At 44.2% G+C, this 24,441-nt stretch overlaps 1 protein-coding gene across 5 annotated transcripts in view; it reads left to right on the top strand.

Moving 5' to 3' along the window:
- Positions 1-24,441, top strand: part of LOC143214257 (uncharacterized) — a 92,354-nt gene that overhangs the window by 45,618 nt on the left and 22,295 nt on the right. The window contains exons 1-2 of one of the 5 annotated variants that reach the window (XM_076435038.1): positions 17,384-18,680; positions 21,611-21,754. The exons of 3 other annotated variants lie outside the window; for them this stretch is intronic. In XM_076435038.1, the coding sequence (XP_076291153.1) occupies positions 18,655-18,680; positions 21,611-21,754 (170 nt within the window). In that variant the 5' untranslated portion in view covers positions 17,384-18,654. Of the gene's footprint in view, positions 1-17,383; positions 18,681-21,610; positions 21,755-24,441 lie in introns of those variants that run through there. One more of the 5 variants, XM_076435039.1, reaches the window with a different exon arrangement.

Here is a 24,441-nt window from a genome sequence, read left to right on the forward strand (position 1 = left end):
AAATTCAGCCGAAGACCGAACAATTTCATCGGATATTTTCGAAAGAATCCAGCACAGGCGCCGAATATCGATCCCACGCGATCATGTTAGCGTGGGGTAGCATCCCCGTCGAGCATATCATAATCGAACTCGTGCGATCGAGCTGCCCCCCATCCCCCATTAGTCCGGCAACTCGAAACTATCGTGAAATTCGAGACGGTGTATCGGCGAACGCGGAATATTCGAAGCACAGCGATCTCGTCGGTGGTTCTCCTTGTGTTTTGATGCGCACGCGAGCCGATACGCGCTAGTGCATCGAGAGTGCACCGGCAGAATGCACTCGAGAGTGCACCGCGGGGCTCGAGTGCTCGTTCACCGAGCACTCGCGGCCTCCAGTAAAGTGGTTCGGAACCGTTAAAGCGGCGCTTTCGTTCGCAACGGGCTTTGAAACTACGAAATCGAGTGGTTTTGCGGCCCCCGTGTTTCTTCCGCGAAAAGTTAATCGCGCTCGCGAGGAGAGCACCGGTTCTCCTCTCTCGATGTTTCACCTCTCGTCGATCTCTCCTTCGCTCTCTGCACGTCGATGGTCGATTAGAAATTCGCGGTATCCATCCGCTGCTTCGATCCGACTTTCGGCCGGAAATCGTGCTCAGCAGTTCGAAATGCTGACGTTCGACGAGTTAGGTGACACGTTAGGATATTTTATTCGAGAAACGTTGAAAAATATGCCAGAGAAATTCCGGCGATCTTTCATGTGTATTTCCTTCACGCATTTATATACCTTTAAAACGCCCTTTAAAACGGAATAACTTTGTTATAATTGTACCAAAAGACCTGATTTTTTATGATCAATAGGAAGCATTAGATTACGAAATGATATGCAAAAATGATTTTCCGAAAATTATAATTTACAAGGTTACATGCAAAAGTAAAAAAAGGTATTTTTTAAAACTTTTTTATTTGGGCCCTTAATGAAAATTTAAAATATGTTTTGTAGATCTATGTTAGTTATACACATACTGGAAATTTCGTCGAATTCGGTTGACGCACGAAAAACCGACACGCATAGAAAGATGTACGATTCTGTGGATTTTAAGCAGAAACTGATCAAAAGTCGTGTAAAACTACGATTTCCACCATTTTTTTAATCGATTACGATGAAATTATCGCCATGTGTATAACTAACATAGATCTACAAAACAAATATTTTAAATTTTCATTAAGGAACCCAAATAAAAGAGTTTTAAAAAATCCCTTTTTTACTTTTGCATGTAACCTTGTAAATTATAATTTTTAGAAAATCCTTTTCGCATATGATTTCGTAAACCAATGCTTCTAATTGATTATAAAAAATCAGGTCGTTTGGTACAATTATAAAAAAGTTATCCTATTTTAAAGGGCGTGCGAATACTTTTTACACTCACTGTATTATTTTCTTTACAAACATAGTAGGTTATGGTCCTTATAAATATGTGACGTCGTAGGCAAGATTCATTAGATAAAATACAGTGGGAACCCACAAAAATATTAATTTAGTGAACATGCTCGTTCCATAACAATCAAGTTCTGAACCAAAGGGCTCGGTTGAAGGGTTGAAGGTTATTGCCACTTCGATCAAAGGGACAGGCTTGTCCGCAGCTCGACAGGTTACCATTTCGCTATCCGAAATCCGAGGTTATTGCAATCTCGTAGCAAAGTCCCTCTCATACTAATCGAAGATCGAACCGGAGGTCCGTCAGCATTGAGGACAGTCAACAATTGGTGCACACAGTGCGTCATTGCGCCGAGGGTGATTAAGCGGGCCACTACTGTATAACGGAGAGCAATATGCCCCAAGAACGTCGAAACTTGGTCGATTCCGGCCAGCCGAAGTTCACCGACTTGCATTCGAGTGATCGAGGCACGCGATGCATCCACCCGGTGCACCGGGTCGCTGACTGGATGGGCATTCCTCGAGTTCCATGCTGGCGAATCGTTAATTGTCCGATGCATCGGGAAGTCCCGCTGCATATCTAAAGCCGAAGACAACGAGGAAGAATCTTTTATTCGAGATTAGAGGGTGACGCGAATATCGACGTCTCACATTCTGCGTTCGAAATGCAATAAAACCGTGGGAAAAAATACTAGATGAATTTTTAAAAGCTTGTTCGAAAGAGGAGACTTCTTTCATACCTGTATTACTATATCTTGCGTTCCATTTAAAAAAGACTAAAAAGTAGAAAATGAAAAAATATATTAAAAAACACTTTAAAAACCACGCTTATATTAAAATGCACTAAAAAGGAGAAAATAATTTTTAGACAGTAATGACTATAAATAAAAGCGTGGAGCACCAACGAAGATTACGTCAATATAGTTTAGCGCTCCACGCTTTTATTTACAGTCACTAATGCCTAAAACATTATTTTCTCCTTTTTAGTGTTTTTTTTACAAGATCCAATTGATGTGAATATGAACAAAAATATTTCATTCGACCCAGATTCGTTGGAAGTTGCAAAATTTCGTATGACGTAATACAACAGAAGCGTCCCGCTCCATTTGACAATTGAAAAAATCATCGTGAAAGTAGTGACTTCGCTCTTTCAAACGAGCAAAGATACAACGTCGTAAGATTTTTTTTAATAAAAAGTTACAGGACTTCAACGATGTCGAAGATTGACAATATCGTGTGAAAATTGTCCAATCTGTGCGAATAATTGCGTTGTTGTGGTGTTTATGACAGGGTAGCGAAGGTGTTAATTGCCGCGATTAATCGAACAGTGTGACGAGACATCCTGTTCGCAGCGTGTTTAAACGGCCAGCGCGCAACACTTTCGAATCGCTATGTCATGTCGGCGCCATAATGAGCGCGCACCTGGGAAATGGAGCATTTTATCGGCGTTTCCCACCTGTTTTTCCCCTCCGGTTGCGCGTCCGTGCTCTCTATTCCTCTCCTTGGAGCCGTCGTAGACGATCAAGTCCGCTCAAGGTTGGTGCGTATCGATTGAAAAAGAAGCAATTCTGTTTCCGTGGAAAGTCGATCGGAGTTCTATTAACGTACCGATGACCGTGTTCGTATTAATACGCGCGGCGGAAAAGAGGCGAATAGGCTCGGTAATTATTCATTTCGAGGACAATCGCTCTCGAGTGATCGCTCCCGGCGGAATCTATTTTTCTCGATCACTCTACGGTCTTCGGGTTTCTCGAGAAAAGGAGACTGATTGGTAGCTTTGATACTCGGAGTCGTTAGAAGGAACTTGTTCCATTGATGCGGGGATAAGGGTGGGACTTTGCGTGACGAGAGAGCTGTGGATACGATTGCAAACATCCTACCGATCATCTAATTTTCATAGTTCTTATTCCTATATATTTCTAGTTCGATTTTTAGCCTGGAGTTGTTATTTGTTCTACTTCGGATAAGCTACTATTACCACTTTATTTTACTTGTTCAAGTAGTTTCAGTTTATTGTTTCAGACACTTCACAAATTCTCCATTTTCTTTCACTAAATAAATTTATTCCCTACCTTTATTTGCATAGGTTGGGATCAATGGCGACGTCACAGAGGAAAGCTAAACTCCACGACGCCATTTTAATTTAAAACAGGTTGTTTCTCCCGTCCCAAACGAAACAAACATTTAACTTTCTTCCTCGAGGCGAATATTCAGCGTCTAGCAACAAATGCCCCTGTTGAAATAAATTTGCAAGCCTAAGATATTCTACGACAGACTTGAGGGGTGAGGGGACGGCGCTTTAGTTTCGGGTCAAATCAAGCCGAACAATGTACGAGAGTTAACGAGGCTCGCGACACCCAGGATTAGTCGAAAGAAAAGGGCGGAATCGATTCGAATTCCACCTCGAGGCCCATCGATTTCAATTCCATCCACTGAATCGTTCCATCAACCCCCTCGAACGAAATCTTACCGGTGGAAATAGGTCGAGCGGTCTGCGAGGCTCTCCTCTCCCATCGAATTCGTGCGACAGCGGGCGTAATTCATGAGCGGTCTACAATAATGTCTCGATGAAAATTTCGGAACCGAAATGTCACTTACACCAGTCTCTCACCATGATGTCAGACGTAGAAAAAGATAAAAATTTGTTTTCAATCATATTTTTATTGAACGTTTATCAACATATTAGCGACGCTTCTCTGATTAAAATGAGCCCAAACACAATACAACTTGGACTGTGCTTACCCGTCTAATCCACAATATAATAGAACCTCTATTATCCGATTAATAAGTGAGTCACGAGTGTTTCAATAGTACAGCAATTAGTTACCCACATTACTAGATTAAATCTTTACTATACGAGTCTCTTTGTGGGAACAACTATTTAAAGATTTAGATATGATTCGGATAATCGAGATTCCACTAAATCGTGGATTAAACAACTAATTACAACCCAAACTATACCTTGCTTGGACTCATTTTAATCAGAAAAATGTGACAAATGTGATGGTAAAAGGATAAAAAAAATAATTAAATACGAAAGAGGTTTATTATTAATTATTACAGTTACTCGAATTAATATTCGGACGCTGTAAAACAGACGATAACTTTATCAATACTGTATTATACGATTAGAAGTTTTTTGAAAAGCTAGAGCAATTAGTTTACTACAAAATGTGAAAAGAAATTTTTTCAAAAATTGCAATTGATCGGAATTCTATAAAAAATACGAAAACTTGCATTTTACAACTTTTTTATGTGGGCCTATATTGAAAATTTAAAAAATACCTTTTGTGTCAATTAAACATATACTAAAAATTTCGTCAAAATCGGTCGACGTTGCAATAAGCTACAAACGTTTAAAGATGGTAAAAATTGCAGATTTTCACGATTTTTGGACTACATCTAAGAATTCTTACATCTTTCAATGCCTGTCGTTTTCTCCCGCATCAAACGAATTTGATGAAACTTTCACAGTGCATATAATAAATATGCATATAATAAAAAAGTTGTAAAATGCAACTTTTAGTACTCATTTTTTCTACAATTCCGATCAACTGCTATTTTTGAAACAAATTTTTTTCACATCCTGTAGTAAACTAATTGCTCTAGCTTCCCAAGAAAGTTCAAATAGTATAGTACAATATTAAAATAGTTATCGTCTGTTTTAGAGCATCCGAATATATTAATTCCAGTAACTGTAGGTACAACCCATAGTAGAAGTGATAAAGTATTGAAATGAATATCGAGGGATGATTGGATACCTGTCCCTCCCCATGAGAGCCACTGACCCATTGTCAAGGCCCAACCGACCACGCTAATTGAAAGTTCATTATGGCTGACGTAACATGGACTGACCAGGGCCCCGTAGGCTGTACAAATCGGTAATATTCGACGTCGTCGTCTGCTCGCTTTCTTCCTTTAACTTTTCACTCAGGTAGAGAACTATCTCCTGTCTGTCTCGCTTCCGAGCTAGGACAATGACCACAGTTTTCCTTGAACAAAAGGATCAGCGCGCCAACCAATCGCGTGCCGCCGACAAGTGTCATAATCGAAATAGGCTTGATTCTTTCGGGACACAAAGAGAAATCATGCGAGGACTTTTCGTGTGGAGCGTATTCGAGCTGGGGAAGGTCCTTTTGTTCGGGATTTTACCGTGTGTACGTGCACCTAATATTTTAATTCTGTCGATAAATGATTCGAATGCATTCATTTTGAACACGTTGACTGCCGAGACTTGAAACACGCGGACAGACTTGTTAATGAACAAATTCTTTGTCAAAGATTGGGATTAAGGGTCGTCGAATACGGTCGGGGAGGGTGGCGTTTCTCGAAAATGCTTGCGGCTACGAGAAGACCGTTCTCCCAGTGTCTCCGCGCAAGTTTTCAAGCAGTTCGGTCACGCGACGATTCGAATCGCTCAAAAATTCTTGAAAGGCGTGCCGCGCCCCGCCATCTCGAAAATTCTTGATCGGTCTCTGGAAGGACTCTCGGTCGTTTCGAGGGTCTCGAGGGCCTTGGAGCGTTCGAACTCCTTGAACACGAGACGTCGTCGAACCGCCAAGGTGAAATTGTTTCACGTGCAACTTTTGGCAATTGTGCGATTTCCATTACGCGCGATCGCACCTCGAGACACCACGAAATCCCGCTCATATTTTCTCTTCGTTCTCGGCTTGTTACAGCTTTGTTAAACTCAACTCAATTATACTTCAACTGACGAAATGTTGTTACTTTATAAATGTTCAAAAGGCAAGCAGTGTTCACTTCAGAGTCAATTCTCGCAGAAACGAAGCGTCGAATGAAAAAATCGTATTCTTCTTTCTCAAAGAATTTTCCTGGTAGAATCGCCCTATGCTCGTTTCTGCGGTGATTTGTGAACCACCCGGTATATTCGAGTGATTCAAAGCGTCCGCCGCGCCGAGCCCATTACCATCCATGGTGCCAGGGCCATTTCAATGGAATCGTTACGGGAAAAGCCGTCGTCCGGGGCTTACCTGTGACTGTTTACTCGTACCTGACGCCATTGTGATCGCGGTGCCCCGTCCCCCTCAACCAGGCTGTCGTCTCGTGACCCAGGGGCCACGATTAAGCCCCCTCCACACCAATACCAAGCGCCAACTAGCCCGAAACCCATCGATTCTACCATTCCCTGATACTTTTCAGCGTCAATTTGTATTTTTCCTGGCACATACCTGTCCTATTATACACCTGGAGTCGCCAGGCTTGAGAAAGGACACCTTTATCGTTCCGACGCCGTGCGCTATTAGGTGTGTCAAGTGTGGATCACGCTTTAGCAATCGGTCACAGGCTTCGGGCTTCAGTCCCGACCTCCAGGTAGGTGAGTCCACCGGCTGTACACCTGCGTTTCCTGCCCACCGAATCGCAGGGGCGAGCACCTGACGCCCGGAAGCCTGGAAGACCCTAAAACCGAACTCGGAATTCAGACGCGATCCTCCGACGAAAGTGAAACGGGACTTTCCCAAGTCAACATTCTTAGGCTTATCCATTCGATTATGCTTCGCTGACAATGAGGGACGCTCGAGTTTTCGTGGATTGTCGAGTCACGAATTTGATTCGCCCTTTATCTTAAATGAGGGTGGTGGAGGCAGTTAATTTTGATCTAGAAAATAAAAATTGTTTCACTGCTATATTGTTGGCAAATATTGGATTCTATAACATAAATTCATTTTTATTCAATTTCTGTTTTTCATGATTGACTTGAAAAGTTTCCTTTTTCTATAAAAATCCGCAGCCAGAAACCACCTCCAACAATATTTCACAATTAAACGAACGTAACGAGAGCATCGTCAATTAAGAGTTTTTTTGTACGGGTCTAGTGATCCGCCATGATTACCTAAACACCGTAAACGCGTAATCTCGACTGCGTAACCTTTTCTGGGTTACACCTTGATAGAGCCTTTTTAATTGACAACCAGCCTGCGCAAAGGTAAACACGCCGATCGCTCCGGGAACACGAAAACTTCATTAGATTCTGGGTCACGTGACGACTAGTAGAGAGAGAGAAAAAGAGAGAGAGAGAGAGATTGTTGACGTCATGGTTGCGAGAATTCGCGTAACAGCACGAGCAGCCGTCTCGCAGCGGTGCCATTTCGCGAAAAGCTGGTCAAAATTCAATTTTCGGAACGTGTAACTGTTTTTGTTAGCACAGCAAGTTGGGCATACATGTCTACACATGTTTATTGTATAAATATTATCGTATGCGTGCATTGTTACAGACGTGCGTTCGATGCAGTTCGAATTTGTTGAATTAATATTGATGAACCAGCGGGGCATAGCCCATCAAAAAGTTGATTATGTTTCATGCTCTTCTATGCCTTGAGAACTAGTACATTTTTAATGTGTCAGTGAAAATTCTTAATATTTTTTACACCACTATTAGAATGTAATCAAGTTTTGCAAAAATTAACTTGAGGACGTAGAAACATTTGATAAAAAATTTCAAGTATCTTTGCGATACAGACAATTTTTATCGCGCAGAAAAGTTCACGTTCTCCCTATCCATGAGATGATCGACGAATCCTGAAAGCAAAAGAACATCGAATGATCGAATACCACAGAATTGCATGGCGACTCTTCAAGAAATGGCAGCATGGCGCGTTCCCGTTTCGCGATGCTCCGTTTCCAGCGGCGATCGCGCGAAGGCCGGACGGTTTCCATGATGCCATGACGATGATGGTTCGTTTTATTGGTCAGACCGGCTGACTCATCGATGGGGTTGCGTCTATCGCGTGCACGACCGATCGGGCACGCTGTTTGCCCCCGTCAGGTGTGCATTGTGTGCACTCGGTGCACACGCACACCGTGTGTTCCCTGCAAACACCGGAGAATTCGATCGGCCACGTGCGTGAGCGTGGAGCATGGCGCCGGCAAATCGATGGATCTCCTTATCGTCAAACCAGTCGTGAAACCCGTTTACTCTCAATCTTCACTTTTATCTTTTCGTTCGAAACCACAAGTTCCCAGCGTGCATCTAGTCAGTTCGCAACTAGCAAACTGCGAGTCGTAACGAGATCGCACGATCCATTTGTCAGATACGCGCGAGATCTCGCACGAGCCGAATTCATGGATTAATTAGCCGGATGGCTCATCTGTTAATTTGTATGTATTATTACTGCGAGCAGAAAGAAATTCCTTTGGCGAAGAGTCTGCGCCCGAGGCGCGGCCTCTTTTTCCAGCGGAGCAGAATAATCGCATTGATCGCACGTGGATCTTTGTGTACTTGTTGTGTGTGCGGACGTGTAAAGTGGAGGGAACTCCGGTATTAGCGTCGGCGATCTGTGAGGGTTTAGTTTGTTTTTCCCTGTTGCGAAGCTCTTGGTTTTGTAGGTGCAATTTTTCTTCGGGTTGAATGGATGATGTATGACGATGGGAATTTGCCGGATTCATGTACACTGTTTTTTGTGGACTGCGCTTTGAAATGTAACACGATCGGTGAATGTTTTACCATATTTTTAGCACTGCATTCGCAGTCTTCCCATATAAAATTCTCCTTCGTTTCACTCCGGATTTTTATGCAAAATAAACATTTACGATCTCAATTGCCACTAAAATCATTATTAAAAATCTCAAATCTAAATAAGTCTAAAAAAGGTGCGTCTAATTTAATCAGGTTATTCAATTCAGAAGTAATATTTCACGCACCCAAAATGCACCTACGTACATGAACCTCCGACGATAACAAATTTTATCTGTAGTCGCACACAAACGCCACTCGTTATCTGTCATACACTCCAATACAACGCATTCACAGAACTCAATTGCGCAAACGTTTCCTTCCAGATGCATTTATCCAGATTTTATATAATTTTTATCCTAATATTCTTCATTTTTCTACTTCAATAAAATGAAGTAAACATGACGTAGATTATACTGATATAGATATCTTGATATAATAAAGTGGGGGAATTATCTGTTCGATTGAGAAGAAAATGGTTGTGGTACCCAAGGCTCTTGCCTCCAGAAATTAATCACAGGACCACGACATCGTTTCCTACACGAAATTTCGCTCGAAACTATCTCCAGGACCTAAATCCGCGGTTCTCGAGCGCACTCTCGATCGCGAGTGGAAATCAATTCCACTCGGAGACGATTCCAAAGTGGCTCGTGTACACACGCACGCCAGCTTTGGGAAAGATAGGCGTGTGCACACAGGAGAAACGAGACGCGGGAGATAAGCTTTCGATATCAGGTGCCGAGACCGATAAACTACATTCCAGGCCCCAGTTCTCATGGTGCGCGCGGACCGTGTCAACAGTTTTCGTACCGTCTGGTCTCTCTACACCCCGTGTGTGTGTTTTCGTTCGTGGTTCGTTCACCTGCGATCCTCTTATCAGGGGTGCAGATCCCTTCTCCATGCTCTCCCGGTGATGTCCTCCGAACCAGCATGATCGACGTGGATTCGGTTGCTTGCGGGCCCTGCAGGGCCTGCTGGCTTTGCGTCCTGAACAGGTTCAGGCTCTCAACTCTGTTTTGCAGGTACACAACGTTCCCAATAAATTTAATCCTTTGCTGTCGGAGCTAATATTGTGAATAATGGTACAGAAATTATTATTAGTGGCTGCTGACGGTTAATGCAGCTAACGTTTCAAGAACAGTCCAAGTCATTCGCTTTTAACCCCTTGCCGCAACATTTTCTTTACAGTTACAGTGATTAAAACGTTTTTATTCCCAGAAATGTTGTAGAATTTACATTTACATTTATTTTAATGCTTAAATATCGATTACAAACGAATCAAAATTTATTTCATCCAGAAAGAAACGCGTAACATTCATATTTGTTAGACTCTGTGAAAATCTTCATCAAGAGTCTGACTCGTTAAAATACGGCAAGGGGTTAATGATTAAAATAATTTTTGAAAAATTATCGCCTTCAAAAGAGGGCATAAAACGTCATTGCATGAAACATGCATAAAACTGCCGCATGATGGGTCTCAGGATTTAATACTGATTCGGGCCAAGCGTGGCGACCAGTGGCGACAGACAGTCGCGTCCTGTCCGGGGCCCGGGGCCCACTCGAGAACGAGAAAATAAGGCAGAATTCCGTGGCCCTTCGGAGACTTTTGCTCGGCAATTTCCGCGCCGCGAATCTGGTTTCTCTCGAGACTTCTTCGTGGGACGCAGAGGGAGAGGCATTGTTCTCTCCGAGCGGTTCTCCATAAAATACCATGCTGGATCTCTCCTCTCCAGGGCGCGCCCGATGGTCCTCATGGTGCTCGGGTACACGTGTCGTCGCGACACGAAAATTCGAGGATCTCTCTGTTGGGGGCCGGCGATTTGTCGCGCGGACCGTTTCTATTAGTTCCGCGACAGTCGTTTTACCCTACGACACTTCCTGTTTTCATCGGGGAACCCTCGACGTTTCCGCTGGACAGGGTACTTTCTTTTGTTGGCCTTGGAAACAGCCCTTCTTCATGGTTCTTCATGATGCTTCCTGCTTGCGAACGTTTTTCGTAATAGCTCTGTGTTCTGAGAAATTTTGAGTTAAGTGATAAGATTAAATAAGACCGGTTTTATATTTCTCATTTTACAATGATCGAAATCATGAAGTAGCGTACATGGAAATTGATTCGCTAAATTTCTTTATCCAAGCACATATTGTAACAATAATTACACAAAAAATAAATAAATAGAGCCTTATCATTTTTGTAAGCTAAAATATTTTAATCGTTTAAGTGTTTTTAGTAATGAAATTTTAAAGCCCGCGTTCCCACGTACAGTAACTATACATATAAGTACAACGTATAAATTTTCTGTAGTTCTTCGAACAATGTCGAATAGAATACAGTCAAACCTGTTTTTGTGCGGTAGCTAGGTACCGCAGAAAAGAAACCGCACAAAAAAAATATTCACAAACTTCATAAATAGCTATAACAAATAATCTTTCACAACGTATTAAAGAAATTTTTTTTATGCGGTGGAGAGGGAGCGCATAAAAACTCTCACTTAGAAAATATGTCAAAGCTAGACGAAATAGCGAGAATGTGCTTTCCAAATAATAAAAATTAAATTACACATGGAAACATTTAAAAAAATTTTAATTTCTCATTTTCAGCATAGAGAAATTTTCAAAATGTACATAATTCAATACTACTCGTCGTAGTTCAAAACGCGCATATTCTTGTGACGAACTGTTTCGAAATCGCTATCGTCACTTGAAGATATTAGAGTTGAGAAACAGAACCCATTTTACTGTCATTAAATCTATGGCATGGATCAGAACTAGCTTCAACCACCGACCAGATAATATTAAATGATATTAACTATTAAGTAATAGTTCTTAATAATTCTTAATATAAGTCCTTAGGTCCGTGGTACATACACACTGATAGAAAATAAGTGATGCCAACACCGTTGAGATTGACCTAACCTCGCGGCGTACTTACATATGGCGAACAGAATCTTGATATTCATATACCGAATAAAAAAAAAAAAACAAAAAAAAATCGCACAAAACAAATCGCGTAAAAAGAGGCCGCACAAAAACAGGTTTGACTGTAATTGCCCTGTAAAGTAAATATGAGGTCAAAAGCAGAAGTAGAATGTCAAACGACAATCGAGATAAGTGAAAAACACGAGATTGCATTTTTTAATGGAAAGGAACGGTGAATCCAGTGCAGAACACGTCGGCAAACGCTGTAAACTGTAATTAATTTAGTTTGCTTTCCCGGAGAGGGAGAGAGAGAGGGTGTGAGGGTCGGTTGGTGAAAGATAGATTAAAAGTATCGATCTTTCATAAGTACACACGGAGAATAATGAGAAAGTTCACCGAATCGCACGACCACTGGTTTCCGAACGGGATCATCTGCTCTCGGAAGTGTTCGCGAACGTGACAGGGACTTCGTTAATTATCTTTGAAATTTTCTGCCGCGTATTACACAGCTCATACATGATATCATAAAATAAAAATACAGAAATACGATAGAGGAGAGAGAGAGAGAAAAAAGAATGGGTTACCCTCGTCCTTTCCATTTTACAAGTTGCGATTGCTCATGAATTATTCAGTAGATGAAACGAGGAATAGGATGGAAAGGAAAAGCTGAATATTTCGTTTTCTAAGATAATAATGTCTTCGACTAATCCGCGATTTAATCTCGCGAATAATTTTGCGCCGCCTTCCGTCGTAATTCATGGACTCGCCGCGCATTTATCGCATTTGCGCATTCGCAAAACGCAAGAAAACGTCTACGTTAACGAACGTTAATGAGGTTTCCGCTCTATTTTCATCGGCCGGAATAAGTTTCTACCACATTCTGTCTGATTTCCAAGTAAACTGGAAAAATCGTGATCTTATATAAAAATTCATAGCTTAACGTTTTCAATCAGCAACACCATTATCTTCGCCATTCGCGTTTCCGAACGGTTCACAAAAATGGAGGTAAAAACCTGCGGAATAATTCTTTCCATTTTGACTTCTAAACAATTAATGGATTAACAATGAATCTTTACCAAGGAAAACCTCTGAAAATCTACACGAATCATTTAATTATTTCCTGCGTCAAAATTCGCTGAACAGTTAAAAAAACCATCCTCGACAGAGAAAACGGAACGAAAAAAATTGGTCAAACGGTTCACATAGTTTTCAACGCGTGCGGCCGTGCTCGGTTTTAATCGTGAGCCATCGACTTCCCGAGGCGTGACGACGGTGTCGATCGGCCAGAAATTTCGCATTAATTCCCGCAAATAATTACCGGCGTTTCGTCCGCAGCCGAATTCAGTCTCGCTTTTCTTCCCCCCGTCCCTCTTTTCATTATTGTTCTGCGGTCGTTTCGTAATGTCGCGGTCGAATACACTCGGCGCCGAGGGAAATTTCGCCGCGGCCGGCGAGACCCGGGATCGTCGAAAATCCGCGAAACGACAGGAGAGGAACGCGAAAATCAACGTGTTCGCTCGATAACACGCGCATTACATGAACGACGAAAGATCGTCGCGAACGTTGCATAATCGCGGCACGAGCGCAATTAAAATCGTGTCCGAAGACCACTTCCTCGTTTTCTGCGAGCGTATCGCGTGTTCCTCCGATTCGTAAATCACTGTGTCGAACGCGCACGTCCCGTACAATAAAGTTTTTTAAACCTCGTGTTTTATAAATTCCGACGAACGTCCGTATATCGATGAATTCGTAATAAAATTAATAAAAATGTCTACGTCCAACTATTTCCTTTTTTCAAAAGACCATGTAAATAAATTCAGATGTTAAAACGAGCTCCTACCCTTTCTACAATATTTTATAAAAGAAGGAAAAACACTGTTTCCTCTTCGATTAATGTATAAAATGAGTCGTATTTTATTACGAAGTCATATTTTCGCACTTGGTCAACGATATTTTACGAAATAATCTACGTTCCAGAAGTCCAGAAGTCTGCGAACGAAGTAAATACCGAATAAATTCAAACTCCGAGACCCAATTTCACCGAGTTTCACGCGTTCGTACACACAAGACTGCAGTTACGTCCACTTCCGGCTGGTATTCCGACCGGAAGAGCGACTTGAACATTTTATTACCGGGTCGAAATTTTTTCGAGTGACTGTCAACGAGCAAAAGACAAAGATGGTCGTCCGAAGTGGTTCAAGCGAGACACCTGCTGCAATTTTCCCGTAAGTCGCGTGCAATTTCCGGGAGGTTTACGGGTACGGTGCGTACGTTATGCGTTCCGCTCGGGATCGACAATGTTGAATGATAGAGAGGAGAAACGACGATCCGGAGCAGTCGATCCTCGTTTAAAGAGTAGGACAGTAGGTCGCGATATTAGACCCTCGAGGACTGCGACGTTCCGGGAAAACTTGACTTCTTTCCTCTTCCGCCTCGCTTAACGCGGTTTCCGCTCGGGCTGTCGGCGCGGACACGCCTCGGACCGGTCTCTGATAGAATGATAGAAAGCTGCTGGCTGCTGAAAAACTAGATCGATACCGAAAACGAGAGAGCCTCCTTTCCATGTTTTCTAACGTCCGACGCGCGAAGACCTTATACGATCGACGGAAATCTAAGGAAAATCTCTGAGCGATTTCTCGTCAGTTTGCGATTTCATCAATTTCATTTTGTTCGTGGTTTTGTTGTTTCCTCTTGTAGTGCAGTCTCTTGTTAGCATCTAGGTATGATATCGTGTGAGAACTTCGCGATGAAGATTTGAGACAACCTTCGGTAAATGTGAACATCATTAGCTGTTTTTATTAGGTGATCATATATATATGTTCGTGTACTTACTTCATTCCCTAAACAATTCTATAAAAATTCTACAAATATGGATTTCATCGATTTCATTTTGTTCGTGGTTTTGTTGTTTCCTCTTGTAGTGCAGTCTCTTGTTAGCATCTAGGTATGATATCGTGTGAGAACTTTGCGATGAAGATTTGAGACAACCTTCGGTAAATGTGAACATCATTAGCTGTTTTTATTAGGTGATCATATATATATATATGTTCGTGTACTTACTTCATTCCCTAAACAATTCTATAAAAATTCTACAAATATCGATTTCATCGATTTCATTTTGTTCGTGGTTTTGTTGTTTCCTCTTGTAGTGCAGTCTCTTGTTAGCATCTAGGTATGACATCGTGTGAGAACTTCGCGATGAAGATTTGAGGCAAACTTCGGTAAATGTGAACGTCATTAGCTGTTTTAATTAGGTGCACAAATTAATTCGTTACAAAGATGAGCATTTCATCTTCGTCGATATGTTTGTGTACTTACTTCACTCTCTAAACAATTCTATAAAAATTCTATAAATACCTACGAATATTCGGATGTAAAGGAAAGTCACTGAGTGACGGCCATGAATTAGTTTGTACACGAACATCTCGAATATTAAATAATCGAGCAACGATTAACTATGTATTCGGCGTTCCCATTGAAACAGAGAGTGCAATAAATGATTTAAATGGACTGTTGGCCACGTGAATGCAGTGAAATAAAGCAGGAAGAAAAGCAGAGTAACTGCACAGCCACAGAAAGGCAAAGTACAGCTAGGAGCTGTTTTCGATCTAACCTCAAGGCTCGATCGCGTTCCACGTCGATCCCCGTTCGTCGGTAGGAAAAGGACGAGTAGGAATCTCTGTGGAAACGCGGGGAATCAGCTGAGAGACGAAAGAAGAGGGAGAAGGGAGAGAAGAGAGCGAAACGTTGAGGCGAGGCGGAATCAGCTTCTCTCGGGCGCGTTCCTGCAGGCCGTGCGTGGCCGAGAGACTTCAATGCCTGGCTACGTGATCCCCGGAACGCAGGAGCGACGACACTCTCTGAACAAGAAAGAGAGACACAGAGAGAGAGAGAGAGAGAAAGAGAGAAGCTAGACTGTCGGCGGAGAGAACGAGAGAGAAGAGAAAGCCATCCGCGAGTCGACGAACGAGAGAGGCTCGTTTGAAACGTTGAGAGGAGGCAAAAACTGATAACAAGCAGGATTGCCAGGAAAAAGGGAACTCCGGAAAGAAATAGAGTGTATGGTAAAAAGGATCCTGGTGAATGCGAGCTTCCGATTATGACGGAGACATTCCTGACATGTTATGAAACTTATCTTTTATTTATCTTCGCGGTTTGATCGGCGTTAACGCGTTGACCGCCGAGTTACAACCACAGAAAATTCAGCAGTAGTACTTTCGGCGTGAGAATGTAGATTCTGCACGATTCGAAGGATTCTAAATGTTAATACGGATGAGAAATGGCTAGATTTTTTTTAGCTTTTCTACAGAGCGAAGTTAATCGATTTGGCAACAGAAATTGTGGCGTGAGGGCTTCCGTAGCGGCCAGTGCGGACTGGAAATGAAATAACATGATGTATGAATCATTGATTTCATTTCCTGGAACGTGTCAGGCTCGTCGGTCTACAGTTTCTTCTCTCCGAAAGAGTATATTCGATATACATAAATGTAATATGCTCTCCCGTATTAGGCAAACACGGCATTCTACTTTACGAGCAGTATACGTCAAACGTAGGAAATGAGAATCTTGGTAAAACCAATAAATAACATCTGGTCTGTTATTACATTTTAAATTTAACTATTGCCAGTCGAGAGAGCAGGAAATCTCCAACAAAACCGTAATGCTCGAGTCTGTAGAAACAGATCATTATTCTACAGTGGTTCCCAAATGATGCTCCTCTACGGGGGAATAATTCTTACACTCCTTTCTGTCGTGTGTATAGAGTAATTAATGTCACCACTTCGAGAATTGTGAAACGAGGAATATTTGATAAATTATCGACGAATACAAAATAGCTTTCCCTACTCCACGGCGTCCCCAAATTGGTGCAAATAGTGGTACCCTTTCAATCGCTACCATCAATACAATCTAACCCAAGCGACACCGTGCAGCACACGCCATCGTCTCTCGACCATCTCCGGCGCACGCGACGCTAAGGGGGGACTGGGCAAAACTGCCAAACAAGACCTCCTCGCAGCGGCTACTGGTTTTCCAAGCCGTCATCGGCGATTTCGTGTGTCGGAGGGTGCTCGAAACCGGGTTCCCCGGAGTCGGTCTTTCCTCGTAGTGAAAAGGTGGTCGTTGAAAAACAAAAGCCGGCCGGAATCTCTCGCGACGAACAAAGAAGGCGACGCATCTGCACGGGAAAGAGACGAGGAACCAGAAGCAGCAGCAGCAGCAACAGAAGAAGTAGAAGAAGAAGAAGACGGTGAGACCGGCGAGGCTGGAGGAATCGGATGGAAAGAGGTGTGTGCGCACCGAGAGAGGACTCTCTGTGTAAAGAGCGAACAGGTGAGAAAGAGGGAGAGAGAGAGAGAGAGAGAGAGCAGCATATGGAGGGAGAGAAAGAGCGAGACAGAAAAAGAGGTAGAGGTAGAGGTAGCAAAGGTAAGAGAACAGGGACGTCGCCGGCGAGTCGTCGCCGCAGCGTTGGAGGGGCACAGAGAGCTCGGTAGAGGGGAGGTTAGGAAGGAACGCGCAGCTGAAAGGTGGAGGAGGACTTGTGTCCGGATGGAAGGGGCAAGGTATGCGGAGGGAAAGGAACGAGCTGGAAGAGGACAGAGTCGCTGGAGAGCGACGAAGAGAGGTAGAGAAGGGGACACCGGCTCGCCTCGAACCGAAGCCAACAAACTCACGTCAGTTCGAAGCTGGAGGGATGCCAGCGATCCTCGTGCGTTCCTCGATCTACCCGCGACACGATCCACGCACAGAGCCGAATACCGTGGACACCGGTGGCGACCTTGAAAGTGAAACCCGCGGTGTCGGTGAACCTAACCGTTCCCCGCGAATTCAAACTGCGCGTCCCCGTTGAATCCGGACTCGGAGGATCTAGAGATTCACGCGAAACTCGTGGCATCGTCGAGATACTCCGTTAGAGAGCGATTACGCAGTGTGTCTGGTGATAGTGTTCGCCGATAGGCTTCGTTGAAGGGTGGCTGGCGAAGATAGGGTGGCGAAAAGCGGTTTCCCCCCTCGGGTGATATGAGCCGGGCGCAATTAAGGCGGTTAACGGAGTCGGGAATACCTGTCCGGCGGCGGGCCAAAACCGGTACGAGCGTTCTCCACGCGATATAGCGAGAACGCGCTTGCTGGCTGGCTGGCTGGCGCGCGTTCCTCTTCTTCTTCCTCCTCCTTCGTTCTACTCCTCCTCCTCCTTCTTCTCCTTCTTCTGGTGTGTGCCGCATGCAGCCTTCAAAAGGTGCATACACCTTCGCTTTGCCAGCGAGTCTGCGTTTCTTAGTGCTGCGCGCCAGCGCGCCTCACCGCGTCTCTCTTTCGTTCGCGAGCTCCACGTCGGGCCCGAGGAACTATACACCAGGCCCGAACTAGTTCCGGTCCTGATCGACGGTTTACCCCCAACAGTGCTATCTTACCGCGGAGTGATTCACGGTGTTTGCCATGTGATCGGTTACTCTTCGAATACACCTGTATCGTAGAGATTTATACGTGTCGATTGGTGTGTTGGTGTACGAATCCTTGAATAAAACGTGATAGTGCGTCGAGGGAGCCGGAAGAACATCTTGTGGAACAGCTTGTGGAATTCTGGAAGAACGTCGACGAAGAAGGAGGATTCGGTGGATTTGAGGAGAGGGGTTTCTGCGGGAGAGGAAAGGGCGACGGATGAGAAGAGAGAGGAGGACTACGAAGAACTCGGAGAGAAGAGGAGAAGAAGAGTCTGAGGGTATGATGGAAGGTGTCTCGAGATAGCCGGCCGATTGAGATTCCTCGACCGTTCGCTGGTCGGCCGCGCTGCACGCGAGAGAGGGTCCGTCCATGAGGTTTGAACGAAGGACGAATTGTTGAGAGAAGCCACGCCATGAGAATCCTCAAAACGCTCCACTGGTAGGTCCCAACCGTTGACGACGCTACGAGCCCGGTCCGCAACGCGTCGCGTCGCTCTCTTCCGGTTTTGTTGCTCGCTAATCCGGGGTTGTTCTTTGTATGGAAATCGATTCGGGGAACGCGCGATCGCCCGAGAATTCCGGCCCTGGTCGCTTCAGGCTTGCCACTTCCGAAATAGAGAGGGAGAGGAACCTGGCGACGAAGAGATCTCGAGGAAAATTCAGAGTTTTGATGAGTAGGTCGTGAAATTGGAGTAGGTTCGCTATACGAGTACGGAGGATGACTGGTCAGTTCGGAGAGTAGGCTTCTTTGGAGATAGAGGAAGCTAAGAGAACTTGATGAGAATTATAAAGTTGAGATGACCAGCTAGCGAATTGGAGTAGGATTGTTGTGAGAATATAGAGCACGACTGGTCGCTTCTGAGAGTAGATTTGCTTCTTCGGAAGGAGGGGAAGCTGAGAAGTAAGAGTGTTCTTGTATAATTAAGAGTGTATAGAGTAGGATTGCACTTCCTAGACTTGCTTCTCTAGAGAAAGAAAAAGCCCAGAATATAGATAAGAATGGTTTAGCGGGATGTTTGCGAGGAACGTCAGGTCGTTCCCCTAGGAAGCGTCGCGGCGCAAAATCTTGGAACCTTGACTGTTAGGCGGGGCACACAGTCGACTGATGGTAGATTGTCGCGTCCCCGCGAAACTTAAAACGTTTGCTGACTCGTTGATCGATCAAATGTGCATTCCTCCGGACGTACACCGACCTGACACGCCTGCCAGCCTGCGCAAGGTACAGGTATTTAATCGTACGTGCACCAAGTATTTGCCAGGCACTCGGCTAACGAGCATGAATGGGCAGGCAACGGTACTCTAAAAGCCTCGCGTCGAACTTTCTGCTCGCCAGGACTTCGAACCTCCAGGTTCCGTTTGATTTCGACACCTTCCTCGACGTTTTACCCAGGATTTTCTCGGTTAGAGTCTCGTTCCCTCGTAGAATTACCTGATGCATTCAATTTAAACTCCGGACGCAAGTTGTGACTGAGCAGATGAAAATGGAAATCGACTTCTTGACGTCCCGAGAAATTGGAACGTCTGGTTGTCCTATCTTAGTTAGTGGCTGGCGTGCCACCGGAGGTCGAGCTGGGGGCGTAGAAGACTTCCCCGAATTTTCAAAATTGAATTATTACGAGCATTGTGTCAGGTTGGCCACATTCCAACGTTGATAAGAAATACCCTAACGACCAAATCAGACTTTGCTGAATTTAGTAATAGCGCGGAAGAGTACGTTTACGAACTCGAGCCAGACATGCACAAATGTTTGTCGCACAGATTCGTACGTTCGTTAGCGTTGTTTGAACTCGATAATCCTGTCAGAAAATATGCAGTGGCTGCAGGAGATTATTCACCCAGTTCGACGTAACCGTTCATACCGAATGAGTCAGACAAACAGAGTAACATCACCAAAAGTCCACTAATTGCATTCATTAGCTGACCGTTCGGAGTAAAATGTCGTAGTAATCGCTGCTGATCTGTACAAATTCCAAATACTCGTAGATTCGTAAACTGAGGAAACATTTACATGAAAACATACGCAAACAAATATCGTCGAATCTAGAATAACGATTCCTACGTCGAAATCAATTCTGCTTCATCTATTTCAAAAATAATTCCCGGAAAATTTGTACGAATACAATTGGTAGTCTGGTAATCGCTGCCGCAATTAAAAATTTCCGCTGCATTTGGCCCTCGGGGAAAAAAAAGATTCGCAACGATTGAAACAGGCAGCCCCGTGCATTAGCGGACGGTCACGAGGTCAGATCGACCTCTAATCGAGAAAATAACAGTCCGCGATTTTTTCCAGCACAGTCGTTGTCACGGCACGCTCGTCGAGAATGATTCGTTCCGAGATCCGTGGCTTACATAATCGCGGCTCGCCCAGGAAAGCCATTAGACACTTGTTCTCACATTGTGCGCCAGGGGGAACAGGGGGATCTCGTGTTTCCGTTTCTGCAGTCCTGCTTACCTGCGCAGGTATCATGCCGGGGCCGCGTTTCACCCATCCCTAACCGCTGTTTGTATATTTTCCACGGAAATTTTCCTCTTTCCGGAAACCTTTGCGCGGTGAATGGCTTCGTCGACTCGTTTCTTCGCATTTTTCTCTTGCACAAAGACCACCGACCGAAACCGTTTAGACGCGGTCTTCGGGACTGTTCGGGACTGTTTCGAGAACACCTCGGCCCATTCGACGAATCACCCCCGTGAGAACGGATTCGAATGCGTACGAGAAGACACCGCTGCGAAAATGATAGCGTATCGCGTTACGCGAACGCCAGAAGATTTCACAGCAGATTGTCCGGAGAATCGCTAGGACCTTGGATCCATCGTTAAATACCGTTGCTCCCTCGCATTGATCCGGAGATGGGCAAATACACTGTTCTGATAACGATGAACCTGTTGACTGTGCGCTGCCGGCCAGAGACATAAGGGATTTACGATTCTGTCCCGGCAAAATGGCCGGCACGAGCCAAATTTTGCGGGGTGCTGCTTTCATCAAAATCTTCTGGCACGATAAACATTTCTATTCAATGTACCGAGACGTTACTAGCATTTTCTGAGCAGTGCACGATTCGGGACGTTTCAACAATACCATCGTTCATCAGTCGACTGATTTTATGTTCTGTTTCACAATTATTGGGGTCATAAAGGCGTTCACATTGTGAGCATCGTAAATCGCGTAGAATCTAGAGAAATTCATTGTCGTGTTTACGAGGCAATACGTGTTTTGTAGACGTACCATCAAACTCATGAAACGAATATCGATTACATCGACGAATAAGAATCTGTTTCGAGATGTTGCTGACAGTTTTGCCCATCTCCGTTCGGTACGACTCCAATTAGGTTTGTCGGAGGTTATCGTGATACTGAATGGTGTTTTCCCAGCGAATTGTCGCGAAACGCTCCGGTGGGCGCCACCGAGCAGCCGCAGCGTCGTCGCGAAGGAGCATGGGCTGGTTTTAGCGGATTCCTTGCAAGAAGAGGACCGCCGAAGAGGGTTCGGGTGCTGAAGAGGCGCAATGCCATTAGGTCTGTCGAGCTTCGAGCCCGGTTACAGCGACGGGGTACTTCGTGGAACGGTTCTAGACAAAAACCAGATCCTCTCGCCCCGAAAGGGCAGGCTTGTTCTGTAAAACAGAAACGGACCTTTCCAGAATCGTCGGATCAACGGGCCCTCTGATCGTGAAAGGCTACCCGTCCTTTCAATATCCCGTGTTTTCCCGTCACTAAATCCTCGAGCATTGCGAAACTCCCCTAAAAAAATTCTGATTAAAAATGCCAAAAATGCTCAACGATTGGTGACTCAACTGTGAGAAATAATATTTTAAAAGATATATAACGATATTTCATCCTGCTCGTCACGACATAGTAAATAAATGGTTTGATAGTGGGAAAGAAGCAATTACATAGTTCACATTTCATATTTGAAATATTTAGAGCAAGTGTTTCGGACACTGTAGCGTTTTTCTCGGTATTTATTGCCTTCCCATTGTTGCTGTCGTTTTGCAGACAATCGCTGTGAGTATTGCTATCGTAGTTGAATGTCTCTTGAATTATAGGGACACGCTTCGCTATGACTCATGTTGTTGATCCCTGTGCTTTCTTCGAACAAAAAGTCCTTGTTATAACAGAAGAAATCAACTTCTACCCTGCTCATGTTTGTGGCAGTTGAGACATAACATTTTTCAATTTGCCCCAGTTTAATTTACAACACACGACTCGTCAATACTTATGAGGCTTCTATAATGTACTGTGCCCAATTCCAGGCCACAATGCATAAAATTTCCAAAAGCCCATATACTCATTAAATAGTTACTTGCCCCGGGGCCATTACAGCGTCCGCTCCGGTCCTCTAAATTTTCCCCTAATCGCCCCATAACTTTGCAGATTCGTTCAAACTATGAGAATTACGAGCAAAACACGGATTGAATACAAGCGAAAATGGTTCCAGGGATAGCGAATAGGGGTCGAAAGCACGACAGATAATGTATCTTTAATGCGTTCGCGTTAGAACGAAGACAGAGAGCACTTGACCCCGGCGCTTCCGGCAAGCGTCCAAATAACATGGACGGTGGTCTAGCCCCGGGAGCCACAGATGTTTTACCATGAGCCTCGGTTAGGCAAACGGTACCGACACACGTGGAGGAAGAAAGAAAGACGAAGAAAATACCGTGGAAAAGTCGGGGAAGCCTGAGGTTGGCCTCTCGACCGCTTTTCTCGAAGTGCCCCGTCGAAATCGAGCCTTGTTGCCCTGCTCCCTCCAACAGTAACCCTTGTGAACACGTTGACTGCCGGACCCCTTAAAAAATCCAATGATATTCAACCATTTTACAAATTTAAGGCTTCCAAATCCCTTTTGGAATTAATTTATAACATGCATTAGCTAATTCAGTGACTAAATCTTTATCCATTTTAAGTATGTGTTTATGAAATTTTATAAAATAAAATCGACAGTCATGCTAGACACTATTGGTTAGCATAACTAACTGACTGACTGTTGGACACCTTCCAAAATCCAATGATATTTAACCATTTAAAAACTTAAGGCTCTCAAATCCCTTTTGGAATTAATTTATAACATGCATTAGCGAGGCGATGCTAATTCAGTGACTAAATCTTTATCAATTTGAATTGTGTCTTTATGAAATTTTATAAAATAAAATCGACAGTCACATGCTAGCCACTACTGGTGAAATAGCCGCCAGTAGGCAACGTGTTAAGTCCGTGGCGAACGTCTAGCCAGGCCACCGGTGTTCCCTGTCCAGTTCTCTGCTGGACAAAGCGAGAAAGAGAGAACGATCCGGTTTAAAGTTTCCCTGTATCGCAGTATGTAGCAGTATCCACGTAGCAGTTGGATGCACTCCGCAACGATGTGTCACCCTATCCGCTTTATCTCCCTGCTGGAGCACGTACGAATGCAGCCTTCCGTCGACAGTCACTACTCAGGACGGCCTTGATCGTTGACAACACGATTGCCGATAGCGGCACCGATGAATCGCGATCGACAATTATCGGAACTCTTTGCTAGTCAACTCGTCGAAACGTTGACTCCGACGAGCCTCGATCCTTGCCGGTTCGCAGATTTCCGTTGCGAAAATCCCGCCCAAGACCGGATTCATTCCGCGCGTTCTTTCGCGTGAGAATCGAGCGCGAGAATTATTACCGGGGACTGTGGCCTCTCGCGTTTATGCGATTGCGGGATTTACGACCGAGGATTGTCCGCTGCGGACTATTTCAGAGACCCGGCTAATGTAACCGGTGATTATTCGCCTGATAATTAGCGGGGCGGTGCTGGATCGTTAGCGTATGTTGATTCTTCTTTATTTTGATCATTTTCGCGTTGGTGGCTGCTGAACTCTATATATTTTTTATATGTAATTTGATGTTTACTCATAATCACTCGTAATCAGAATGTTTTACGGTGTCTACAGATAGAAATGAGGTTGAATTTTCGCCTGAGGAGACTGTGAACGTTGGTATAACAATAAGCCTCGTATATTAAAGGACGAACATTATGCACATTGCTCTTTAAACCTGCTGGTTATTTTTCAGCTAATTTATTCATTCGTTGAATCGTACGTCACATTAGGAACGGATAATAATAAAGATAGAATCGGCGTAGGTGAAATGACGTCAATGGAATGTCAGCCATATTGGTCGCCGCAACCTAATTTAGAAACAGGACATACGCGATTCTTCGTCTGAAAAGGATGAAT

The sequence above is a fragment of the Lasioglossum baleicum genome, chromosome 12, assembly GCF_051020765.1.
Source record: "Lasioglossum baleicum chromosome 12, iyLasBale1, whole genome shotgun sequence".
In the NCBI taxonomy this organism is placed as follows: domain Eukaryota; kingdom Metazoa; phylum Arthropoda; class Insecta; order Hymenoptera; family Halictidae; genus Lasioglossum; species Lasioglossum baleicum.